Source organism: Mercenaria mercenaria, chromosome 2 (genome assembly GCF_021730395.1).
Source record: "Mercenaria mercenaria strain notata chromosome 2, MADL_Memer_1, whole genome shotgun sequence".
NCBI classification, from domain to species: domain Eukaryota; kingdom Metazoa; phylum Mollusca; class Bivalvia; order Venerida; family Veneridae; genus Mercenaria; species Mercenaria mercenaria.
In genome coordinates, this window is record NC_069362.1 from 62,766,715 (window position 1) to 62,779,220 (window position 12,506).

General features: G+C 35.1%; 1 protein-coding gene across 3 annotated transcripts in view; it reads left to right on the forward strand.

Annotated features, from left to right (window-relative positions):
* The window catches only part of LOC123564126 (maternal embryonic leucine zipper kinase-like), a 51,070-nt gene that overhangs the window by 10,468 nt on the left and 28,096 nt on the right, over positions 1 to 12,506 (forward strand). For all 3 annotated transcript variants that reach the window (XM_045357467.2, XM_045357470.2, XM_045357468.2), the window contains 8 exons: positions 388 to 504; positions 997 to 1,209; positions 1,882 to 1,974; positions 4,145 to 4,243; positions 5,048 to 5,215; positions 5,547 to 5,630; positions 6,137 to 6,250; positions 7,072 to 7,393. In XM_045357467.2, the coding sequence (XP_045213402.1) occupies positions 388 to 504; positions 997 to 1,209; positions 1,882 to 1,974; positions 4,145 to 4,243; positions 5,048 to 5,215; positions 5,547 to 5,630; positions 6,137 to 6,250; positions 7,072 to 7,393 (1,210 nt within the window). The remainder of the gene's footprint in view (positions 1 to 387; positions 505 to 996; positions 1,210 to 1,881; positions 1,975 to 4,144; positions 4,244 to 5,047; positions 5,216 to 5,546; positions 5,631 to 6,136; positions 6,251 to 7,071; positions 7,394 to 12,506) is intronic.

Below are 12,506 nucleotides of genomic sequence, written 5' to 3' on the forward strand. Positions count from 1 at the left end.
TAGGTTTATTTGCTGAAAAGTTTTTCCACTTTGACTGGAATACTGCCAAAATTCTGGAAACAATGGGTCTGGGTCATCTTCCCAAATTACTGTTGAAAAACGTGCTTTTGTTGTCAATATATATATATCTTTATTATGCCCCTTGTTACATGTTGCTGGATTGTCAGTGTCTACCTTGGTTGAAGTTTTGGAGAGAAAAAAATAGATAACTAAGTATCAAGCTGTATCTAAGTAACACTTATAATATGTTTTAGATTAAATCTTCCCACAAATCTAAGCAAAAAGTTACCAAATCGGTCTTTAACAGTAAAGTGTGCTGTCACTCTGAAACAATTTTTGATAGTATGAATGTGATAAAACTTTACAAAATGTTTTATTCCCCTTTAGGAAGATCTTCCTCGCGTAAAAACTGAGATTGCAGCAATGCAGGATTTATGTCATCAACATATTTGTAAACTATACCAGGTGATAGAAACTACAGACAGATTCTATATGGTTCTTGAGGTAAGATTGATCATGTTCAAAATTTTTCATTCTGTCTTTCCCAACAACCTGGATAGGGAGACATACTACAAATCTGGCCTAACAAAAGTGCTTGGCCTTTCATATTCTCTTTGATATTTTAAATAAAAACATACCAGTACATATGTTGAGCTTCTACATGTATGAAGTTCCTTTGAAACATCATTCCTATTATGATATGAATCATAATATGGAGTTATTGTATCATAATACATCAAAATAAGAGTTTTCTGATTTAATAATAAACACAGACTGATATATCTACATACAGAAATTTAAGAAAATGGAAATTGGCATTTCACAGATGGATTTAGAATTGCAAATTACATAATTCGCTTTTAAAGATAGAAACAATGAAAATTTCACTTCAGTCAGTGACAGTTGGTTACGTAATTCTTCATCTACAATTTTTCATCACAGGAATAGAGGAATTGCAAGCTTTTAAACATTCTTGTTTATTATTATTATTAACAGTATTGTCCTGAGGGAGAATTGTTTGACTATATTGTTGCTAAGGACAGACTTGGGGAGGAGGAGGCAAGGATATTCTTCCGTCAGATTGTTTCCGCTGTGGCTTATATACATAACCAGGGATATGCTCACAGAGATCTGAAACCAGAGAACTTGTTACTGGATGAGGAACAGAATTTGAAACTAATTGATTTTGGTCTCTGTGCAAAGCCTAGAGTAAGTACATGTAACTTGTTTGATTGTTTTATATCAGAATAATACAGTCAAACTACACTTGAACTTATCGTTGGGTCACAGCAAAATTACTATATCACTCAAGTACCGATAACTTGACCTAATTTTGCTTGTACATTCTATTTCCAGCAAACAAAGTTTGATTGTATTAGTGATAATAGTTTCATAGTAGGACTATAATTAGTCAATGTATAAAATGTAGCCTGGTAATTGGAAGCTACATGGAATTCTCCATTACATGCTTTACTTACAAAACCTCTTGAGACTGAATATTGCTGGGAAAATTAGTGTGTTTCTTGTACAGCACAGAGGTTGTTGCACTATACAGCTCGTTTATTAAGAATTTGAATTAACTGAAAAGAAAATATATGTCTTTGTAGAGTGGTATTTTCTCTTTAGCCTTTATTGTGCTAAATTTCTAAAATGGTGGGTCCATCATTCAGTTTGGACAATACCATTTATCGTTTTAAGGAGTGTTCACTGTAAATTTACTGACTGCACAGTGCAGACCATGATCAGTCTGCACATCCAGTCTGCACAGATGTGCAGGCTGATCTTGGTTTGCGCTGTTCACAAATGGCAGAATCACTTGCCGACAGCAGGCTAAAAGGTTGGAGGTTTTATAGGAAATCTGTTATTTATTTTTGCATACAGGGTGGTATGGAGAATCATTTGTACACATGTTGTGGCAGTCCTGCATACGCAGCACCAGAACTTATCTCAGGGAAGGAATACCTTGGAGCAGAGGTATGTACAGTTGAAATAGTACTTCATGCAGTAAAAGCATGGTTACAGTTCTAATAATACTACAAATTCATCTGTTTTAAGGCATATTTTATCCGTGTGTTTCATTGCAACACTTATGTAATATCTGAAGTTACAGATTTTATGCCCCTGGCATCTACTGATGCGGGAGGCATATAGTGATCGTCCTGTTCGTTCGTTCGTCAGTCCGTACGAGGTTAACCAAATGGGACCGTTTCGTCTAGCATCAATACCCCTTACTAGAATGACTTGATACTAATGCAGATGTAACCTGTGACCATTCCTCATCTTCAGACATCACCTGACCTCAGTTTGACCTTGACCTCATTTTTGACTTAGGTTGCTTTATATGGGCCATCTCTTGGTTAACCAAATGGGACCGTTTCGTCTAGCATCAATACCCCTTACTAGAATGACTTGATACTAATGCAGATATAACCTGTGACCATTCCTCATCTTCAGACATCACCTGACCTCAGTTTGACCTTGATCTCATTTTGGACTTAGGTTGCTTTATATGGGCCATCTCTTGGTTAACCAAATGGGATCGTTTCGTCTAGCATCAGTACTCATTACTAGAATGACTTGATACTAATGCAGATGTAACCTCTAACCATTCCTCATCTTCAGACATCACCTGACCTCAGTTTGACCTTGACCTAGTTTTGGACTTAGGTTGCTTTGTACCGACAAGGATGCCACCGGGGGCAGCTTCTTGTTTTCTCCATGTTATATTTAGGGCAGATGCTGCAAAGTCTTAGTACAGTTACCTACTTGAATGATAAATGCTTTTAATACTTACGTTCTGTCTATTTTGTTCACTTGGCACTGTTTTACACATTACATGATTTTTAGCTCATCTGATTTTTTGAAAAAAAAATGATGAGTTATTGTCATCACTTGAGCGGTTGTCGGCGTCGGCGTTGCCTGGTTAAGTTTTATGTTTAGGTCAGCTTTTCTCCTAAACTATCAAAGCTATTGCTTTGAAACTTGGAATACTTGTTCGCCATCATAAGCTGACCCTGTATAGCAAGAAACATAACTCCATCTTGCTTTTTGCAAGATTTATGGCCCCTTTTGTACTTAGAAAATATCAGATTTCTTGGTTAAGTTTTATGTTTAGGTCAACTTTTCTCCCAAACTGTCAAAGCTATTGCTTTGAAACTTGGAATACTTGTTCACCATCATAAGCTGACCCTGTAAAGCAAGAAACATAACTCCATCTTGCTTTTTGCAAGATTTATTGCCCCTTTTGGACTTAGAAAATCAGTTTTCTTGGTTAAGTTTTATGTTTAGGTCAGCTTTTATCCTAAACTATCAAAGCTATTGCTTTAAAACATGCAACACTTGTTCACCATCATAAGTTGACCCTGTACAGCAAGAAACATAACTCCATCCTGCTTTTTGCAAGATTTATGGCCCCTTTTGGACTTAGAAAATATCAGATTTCTTGGTTAAGTTTTATGTTTAGGTCAACTTTTTCTCTTAAACTATCAAAGCTATTGCTTTGAAACTTGCAACACTTGTTCACCGTCATAAGCTGACCCTGTACAGCAAGCAGCGTAACTCCATCCTGATTTTTGCAATAATTATTGCCCCTTTTGGACTTAGAAAATCATTTTCTTGGTTGAGTATTATGTTTAAGTCAACTTTTCTCATAAACTATCAAAGCTATTGCTTTAAAACTTGCAACAGTTTTTCACCATCATAAGTGGACACTGTACATCAAGAAACATAACTCTATCCTGCTTTTTGCAAGAATGATGGCCCTTTTTAGACTTAGAAAATCATGGGTAGGATAATATTTCTATTACACAAAAAAAATCAGATGAGCGTCAGCACCCGCAAGGCGGTGCTCTTGTTATCTGGTATATTTCATTGTTACTTTGTTATGATGTTCAAGTACATCATTATAAATTGAGTCGCACCATGAGAAAACCAACATAGTGGCTTTGCGACCAGCATGGATCCAGGCCAGCCTGCGCATCCAAGCAGTCTTGTCATGATCCATGCTGTTTGCTTTCAAAGCCTATTGCCATTACAGAAACCATTAGTGAACAACTGCCTGGATCCATGCTGGTCGCAAAGCCAAAGTTGGTTTTCTCATGGCGCAGTTAAATTCTGTTGTCTTTCTAAAATACTATTTTCACAGGCTGATATATGGAGTATGGGAATATTGTTATATGCATTGTTGTGTGGTTATCTCCCCTTTGATGATGAGAATATACCACAGCTTTACAAGAAAATACAGGTAAACAATGACCAAGCATTAGGAACATTCAGATGACCAGTTTAATTCTTGAAGCAAAGGTCATTTTGAATTCGACTTCACATGTCAAAAATAGAATTATGCAGGGACTTATTTTTGAAGTGTTTTAGACTATGAAAGAATGTTTTCAGTGGGAAAAGTTAATTTCATCAATGAAAATCTTTATCTGCCATTGCGTGAGGCATATATATGTGATTCTTATAATCAAAATGTAATGTTAAATTATTTTCTCCAGTTATTGAAAAAGTATTAAAGAATGATAGTTAATTGCTTTTTATACCCCCACCATTACAGATGCAGGAGGCATATAGTGATTATTGTCCTGTCCGTCTGTACGAGTTTAACCTAATGGGACCATTTCGTCTAGCATCAATATCCCTTACTAGAATGACTTGATACTGATTCAGATATAACCTGTGACCATTCCTCATCTTCAAACATCACCTGAACTCAGTTTTAGCTTGACCTTGTTTTGGACTATGGTTGCTTTGTATGGGCCATCTCTTGGTTAACCAAATAGGACCGTTTTGTCTAGTATCAATACCCCTTACTTGAATGACTTGACAAATGCAGATGTAACCTGTGACCATTTCTCATCTTCAAACATCACCTGACCTCAGTTTGGCCTTGACCTCGTTTTACAATTTGGTTGCTTTGTATCGACAAGGTTGCCAACGGGGCTGGAGCATCAAGAGTTTATTGAAGAATTTATATGTAGCTTCTTGTTTAAACCACATTTTATCTGGTTGGCTTTGAATAACTGATATTTATAATATTATACTATAGAGTGGTAAATATGACACTCCTTCCTGGCTGTCTGGTGAGAGTAAGGAGTTAATAGCCACAATGTTGCAAGTTGATCCGAAACGTAGAGCTACAATTAACCAGCTAGTTGAACATCCATGGTTAATGAAAGGTGTAGATATACCTGTGGAATGGAATAGTAAATTTAGGGTAATATATGTAGATATCAATCTTTCTATGTTTGCTGTCATTTACAAAACTGTTTTTCTTTATTGAAAATTTTTTGCTTTATTTCTTTACCTACTATTTAAAGTAATTTTATGCACTGAGAAAGCTATTGGAATTAAAATCTGCTCTGTACTGGCAGATTTTTGCAGTTCTAAATTTTGACAGCTTGTGTTCCAAGTGCCAAAAGTGAGAATTTTACATTAAAAATTTCATTAATAATGAGAAGTAAGTTAGTTCTTATGAGGTTACGGATTGACAAGTGTTACTGATGTTTGTTTATTTGGATTGTCTAAAATTATCTTGTGGTTTTTAGCGGAAAGTTGATGATGACTGTGTGACAGAACTGGCTGTGCATTATGGGAAATCTAAACAAGATATGGAAGCAGACGTCCAACAGGTAATTATTGATATCTTGTATATATGTATTTATGTGACTTACATGATCTTTTCTCTGTCTTGCACTTGTAATAAAATAACCAAAAAAATTGCAGTGAATAACAGTATGTTGGCTTTCATATTTTGGACAAAGTCATGAACCACAGCATGGAATTTAGTTGAATTTTACCTCATTAGTTTTCTGGTTTTAGATAGAAATACAAGCAAAGCACACCTGAACTACTTATTGGATTTTGAACCATCTGAGCCATTGTGTAGCTGTCGAGAGCGTATAGCTATATCTATAGATTTGTTATTTATGTAACTTAAAGTCATTGTGTTAGTGTTTTGTTAAATATTCATTCTTCAACCTTTTCACTGGACATTTTACTGTTTAGTTGCAAGAAAAGCATTTCTTAAATCATGTAGTATTACCCATTTCGTGTATTTATCGCTATATATATGATTTGTCACATTAAGAGTGACAATTCTATGTTTTTAATGAAAGTGTAACATGTTATATTACAGTGGAAGTTTGACTACCTGACAGCCACGTACTTCCTGTTACTGGAGAAGAAATTGAAGGGACGACCTGTCAGACTTATACAGCAACAGCATAAACAGTCACAAGATACACCTAGGGTAGTATCACCAGTGTATTCATATATTTGCAGTTTATTGTTTGGATGAAAATTATCTGGTGCCCTGATAGTTAAAACTTAATTCTATGGTTAAGTTCAAAAATGCAGTTTCTGGGGGTTGGAACTGTGGTTTGGAAGTAGAAAACACAAAAGGAATTTTGGGTATTTGTTGGGATTTTATTTCACTGACTTACCCTACCATGAAATCTACAAGAATTAGTCACCCATGAATATTAATGATTTGATTGTATAAGATGGATAGCCTAAACAACTGAATATCAAAATCAAATTGATGTAACCAGAGATATTGTAGCATAATCAGTGTAGAAAATTGTCTTTTAAACATGCCATTCATGCCGAATACCTTCTGAATGTAGAGCAAACAGCTTTACTACAGCTGGTAAGTGGTTTGAAAAAAAAAGATCTATGTGGAAGTTTAAAAGATTGTACATTATAATAGATGAAATGTGGAACCCCTCATCAGTGTGGGTTTGAGCCTCACTCGGAATGTTGAATTCTTCACGTGAGGAAGCCATCCAGCTGGCTTACAGAAGGTCAGTGGTTCTACCCAGGTGCCCGCTCTTGATAAAATAATGCACGGGGCACCTGGGGTCTCCCTCCACCGTCAAAGCTGGAAAGTCGCTATATGACCTATAATTGTGTCGGTGTGACGTCAAACCCAACCAGAGAAAAGGAAATGTGGAAATTTATTACTTACCACAGAGGGACCAAGCATAATTAATGCATGATAAAAATCACGTGAATTTCCTGTTCCTGTTATTTTGTACTTGTACATGAATGATAAAAGATTTTATGTTGCAGCCCCGTAGTCAAAGTGCTGACTCGTGCAGAACTCCTACAGAGAAATCAACAAATGTTCACAGTCGAACCCAGGAAAAGTCTGCACCAAGGACTGAAAGACCAAAATCTAAAGCTAGGGAAAGACTTGCCTTCTCAGATAGTAAAAGCAGTAACAAAGAAAATAAGGAGAACTTTCTTATACCAGAGACTCCCAGTTACAAGAACAAAACACCGAGAGCAAGAAATAATAATAAGAATCTTATAGAGCAAACAAACTTTGAAAATAAAAAACCAAGATCTCCTCTGATGGCTAAACAGTTACCTGTGGCACTGGATGATACATGTAAGTCGTTTGTGGTATCATTCTTGTCAAGGAACTCTATGGTGGGAGTTAATATTCCTAACAAAATTCTTGCTTCAATCAAGGGTTTGACCAAAGAATGTGTTTAAACTGTTTTACTGACATTCTTGGCTAAAGAAGCCTACCCAGTGAGCTCTGTGTGTACAGTATAATGATAAGAATGGATAAATGTTACAAGTTTGATTTATCTGCTAGATGTAGGTAGGACACGGGGGTATGACTCAACAATGTTACGGGTTTGATCTCTTGATCTGATGTAGGGAGGTCACTGTGGTATGACTGGATAGATGCTGCAGGTTTGATTTCTAAGCTAGATGTAGGTAGGGCACTGGGATATGGCTTAATAAATGTGGTTTGATCTGTGGACCAGATCTAGGTAGGACCAAAGGACATGACTTGATAGATGTTAAAGGTTGGACACTGGTATATGATCAGTTGATGTTGATGTCCAGGCTAGAAATATCTGTAGGTTGGACAGGGCATAGGGATGACCCCATGATGTATAGATTAATTAAGCAGACAGCAGACCTGGGGTAATTAAAAATGTAATTGTAATTAATTGCAATTAAATTACATTTCCCATGTAATTTGTAATTGGGTCATTTATCAATTACATGTAATTGTAATTTAATTAATTACAGAACAGTTCTAGGGTGTAATTGACAATTACATTTCAATTACTTTCCAATTACATGGCACATGCTAATCCAGTTTGTTGAACAAATAGTATATATAATTTGTTCAGCAAACTGGATTATTATTTTATGTTTATTACCAGTGACACTTCACTTTAACATGCTAATATGCATTTCATAGCTGTGAAAAATAACAATAGAATATTATGGTAGGTGTTAACCCATTGGACATAGCTCCTTTGTTCTGATATTTGTTTCATTAGAACCAACTGGTAATCTTTGATGATGTTTGTCACTATGTTTTTGGAGAAAATGATCAAATTAGAATTTGAAATTGTTATTTGCATAATTATTATTTAGATTTTTATCGGAGCAAAAATTGAAATGCTTAGCATTTAGTTTAATCATTTTTTATCTGTGATAAAATTTGTTGTATTAAATGATATAAACAACATAGCATTTCACAGTTCTAACAAGATAAAAAATAATTATTATTGTAGACATTATGAGTATTCTACAGTTTTAGTGACATAGTTATTCTAGGATGACTCATGAATGTTTTACAACTTATTTTCAATGTGGTCCTTTGGATAACTTGTAGTGTCAAGGATAAAAACTTAAAATATATGTTTAATATGTAAATGAATAAATACTGAACTAGACTAGTTAAATTTGAAACATATTGCAGAACCATGATCCTATAAACTTCAGAGAAACTCAGACCTCAGAGAAATACTTGTCTTTACATGCATTTTCTCTGACGAATTCTGCTAGACGATGTATTAACTATTAATTAGGCCAGAGAAAATAAATGTTTAGATTCTCATCCAAATTTTGAGAAAAAATGGGGCGGGTGGGCACTTTTTATTTTTTATTTTTATGCCCCCGAAAGGAGGCATATAGTTTTTGAACCGTCTGTCTGTCGGTCTGTCCGCATTTTTCGTGTCCGGTCCATATCTTTGTCATCGATGGATGGATTTTCAAATAACTTGGCATGAATGTGTACCACAGTAAGACGACGTGGCGCGCGCAAGACCCAGGTCCGTACCTCAAAGGTCAAGGTCACACTTAACCATTAAGGGATAGTGCATTGATGGGCGTGTCCGGTCCATATCTTTGTCATCGATGGATAGATTTTCAAATAACTTGGCAGGAATGTGTACCACAGTAAGATGACGTGTCGCGCACAAGACCCAGGTCCGTATCTCAAAGGTCAAGGTCACACTTAGACATTAAGGGATAGTGCATTGATGGGCGTGTCCGGTCCATATCTTTGTCATCGATGGATGGATTTTCAAATAACTTGGCATGAATGTGTACCACGGTAAGACAATCTGTCATGCGCAAGACCCAGGTCCGTAGCTCAAAGGTCAAGGTCACACTTAGATGTTAAAGGTCTTTTTTCATGATAGTGCATTGATGGGCGTGTCCGGTCCATATCTTTGTCATTCATGCATGGATTTTAAAATAACTACGCATAAATGTGTGACACAGTAAGACGACGTGTCGCACGCAAGACCCAGCTCCGTAGGTCAAAGGTCCTAAACTCGAACACCGGCCATAACTATTCATTTAAAGTGCCATCGGGGGCATGTGTCATCCTATGGAGACAGCTCTTGTTTAATTTGGAAATATGGTATTGTGGAGGTCAATCTCACAAATTATATTTAAAATATCACTGTATTGATATTCTAGTGTGTATTGCTGTGTCTTTGAAATGCTTGTATATGTAAAACCCATTTTGAAATAATTTTGAAATGAACAAAATAATTTTATGTCATAAACTTTTATCTTGTTTATAATGTGATAGTTAATCATTTTGTCTGATGGTTGATTGTATCCTATACAAAAAAGTAAATCTACAACAACTGCAAATTTATATTTGTCTGTTCAGTGTATTTGAAAATTCAAAATATTTAGTTCTGTCGAAGTACAGCCACGATTTTTAAAGAAAACAATCAATCTGTCATTCCTGCTGAGCATGTGCTATATACCGTGGAACCGATGATGATGATGATGATATTGACTTTCGAGCTTAAAGTTTAAAATACGAGGAATCTAGTATTTCTACACTTGAAAAAAATCAGATATTTCTTAATTAGATGCACTTGCATGCACAGCATATTTTAATCCTATTTCCATATCTATGAAACAAATAGCGCGGTAATTCAGTATACTTTGCACGTGAAAATGGCGTGTCAGGCTTCCCCACGAAGGCAAATGTCCATGTTAAACACAATTGAAATATTGAAATCCAGACAACAGATACTTATTTCTAAACAATAAAAATCAATAACAATCAAATAAGGATAAGAAAATAAATTGGCTTTACCTTTTTCTAAAAGTTTTTGAAATCGAAAGTAGGTTGCCAGAACGTCTGCTAGTCGTGTGAATTGCCGATATTTTATGATCATTTTTCTTAATTTGTTATAATAAGAGGTAATGTCATGGTAAATTTTAATATCAGATACTGTCAAATGCTGTTAAATTGTCTTTGCATTACCATAATATGTTAAACATTTTCTTTAAACTCTAGAATTATGCAATGTTTATGAAAGTGTACCAGTATCCGGACATGAAATTTTGGATATCTGGATTTTGACCAATAAAAAATTTCGAGGCGGGGGGTTTCAGATAGGGGCGGGCGGGGATGAGAATCTAAAAACTAATTTTCTATTGCCTTAGGGCTGATTTTTAGCTCCTTTTGCAATAATACTAAAGACAGAGTAATGTTCTCCCTCAAACACAGATTTTACTTTGAGCTTAAATTCAATTTTGAAATAACTGAAATCAGTTTACACGTGGATTATCATATTTGTGTAGTACAAAGTAAAGAACTTTGCTACAGTGTTTGTGTAAGAAACACCACATTTGGTATTGTAATTGAATGTAATTAATTACAATTTCCAATGTAATTGTAATTTAATTAATTACATTGCTAAATTTCATGTAATGGTAATTTAATTGGACATTTCTCAATGTAATTGTAATTCAATTAATTGCATTTTAAAGTAATTGACCCCAGGTCTGGCAGACAGGCTAATGAACTTCTGTGTAGTTACTTCAAGATAATTTTTTGAAGCTAACTGTATAGAGGATATTTGTTTATTTTGAGTGAATATGGAATATATCTCACTTTGAAGTGAGAAAATTTCAAATATTTTCGAGCGCGTAGCGCAAGTGAAAATTTTCTCACTTGGAAGTGAGAGATATTCCATATTCACTCAAAGCAAAGTAATCTTCTTTTTATTTTATGCTTAATTACGTTGAGATGTGCACTTTGCAACAAACTTTAATCTCTGCACAGGAAACAGATGCGCATAAACTGACATGATGTCATACAAGTTGTTATGTTCAAAGAATAGTCTAGATATTCTACTCACCCTGGCGTCGTCTTCACACCTTGGTTAAGTTTTTGCGTGCAAGTACATACAGCCATCAATTAAAGGCACATAGCTTTGAAACTTATTTTTTCTTTTTCTAGGTCAATTACCAACCTCTCTGGGTCGAGTCCCATAACTCTAACATGTATTTTGAGCAAATTATGCCCCCTTTTGGACTTGGACAATTTTGGTTAAAGTTTTACATGCAAGTTACTATCTCCAAAACTAATGCAGATATTGAATTGAAACTTAACATGTGTCTTTGGGGTTATAAAACTAGTTGATAGCAGCAAGTCCCATAACTCTGACCCTCATTTTGGCCAAATTATGCCCCCTTTTGGACTTAGAAAATTCTGGTTAAAGTTTTGCGTGCAAGTACATACAGCTATTACTAAAAGGCATATAGATTTGAAACTTATTTTTTCTTTTTCTAGATCAATTACCAACCTCACTGGATCAAGTCTCATAATTCTGACATGTATTTTGAGCAAATTATTCCCCTTTTTGGACTTAGAAAATCCTGGTTAAAGTTTTGCGTGCAAGTACATACAGCTATTACTAAAAGGCATATAGATTTGAAACTTATTTTTTCTTTTTCTATATCAATTACCAACCACACTGGGTCAAGTCCCATAACTCTGGCATGTATTTTGGGCCAATTATGCCCCCTTTTGGACTTAGACAATTTTGGTTAAAGTTTTACATGCAAGTTTCTATCTCCAAAACTAATGCAGATATTGAATTGAAACTTCACATGTGCCTTCGGGGTTATAAAACTAGTTGATAGCTGCAAATCCCATAACTGATATGCATTTTGGTCAAATTATGTCCCCTTTTGAACTTAAAATTCTTTTGATATTTAACCTTTTTGGGTAATATTTTCCTGCTTCTGGGGCAATATTTCGAATAGTCGAGCTTGGCTGTCTTATGGACAGCTCTTGTTATATTTTTGCTGCCTAACGTTATGAAATTCTTATTAAGTAAAATAATTTGAATTGAAAAATATTAAGAACAAAGTGTGACTATAATTTTCATCCTGTTTTAAGCAAATAATTTACAATACAATTGAAAATGGAA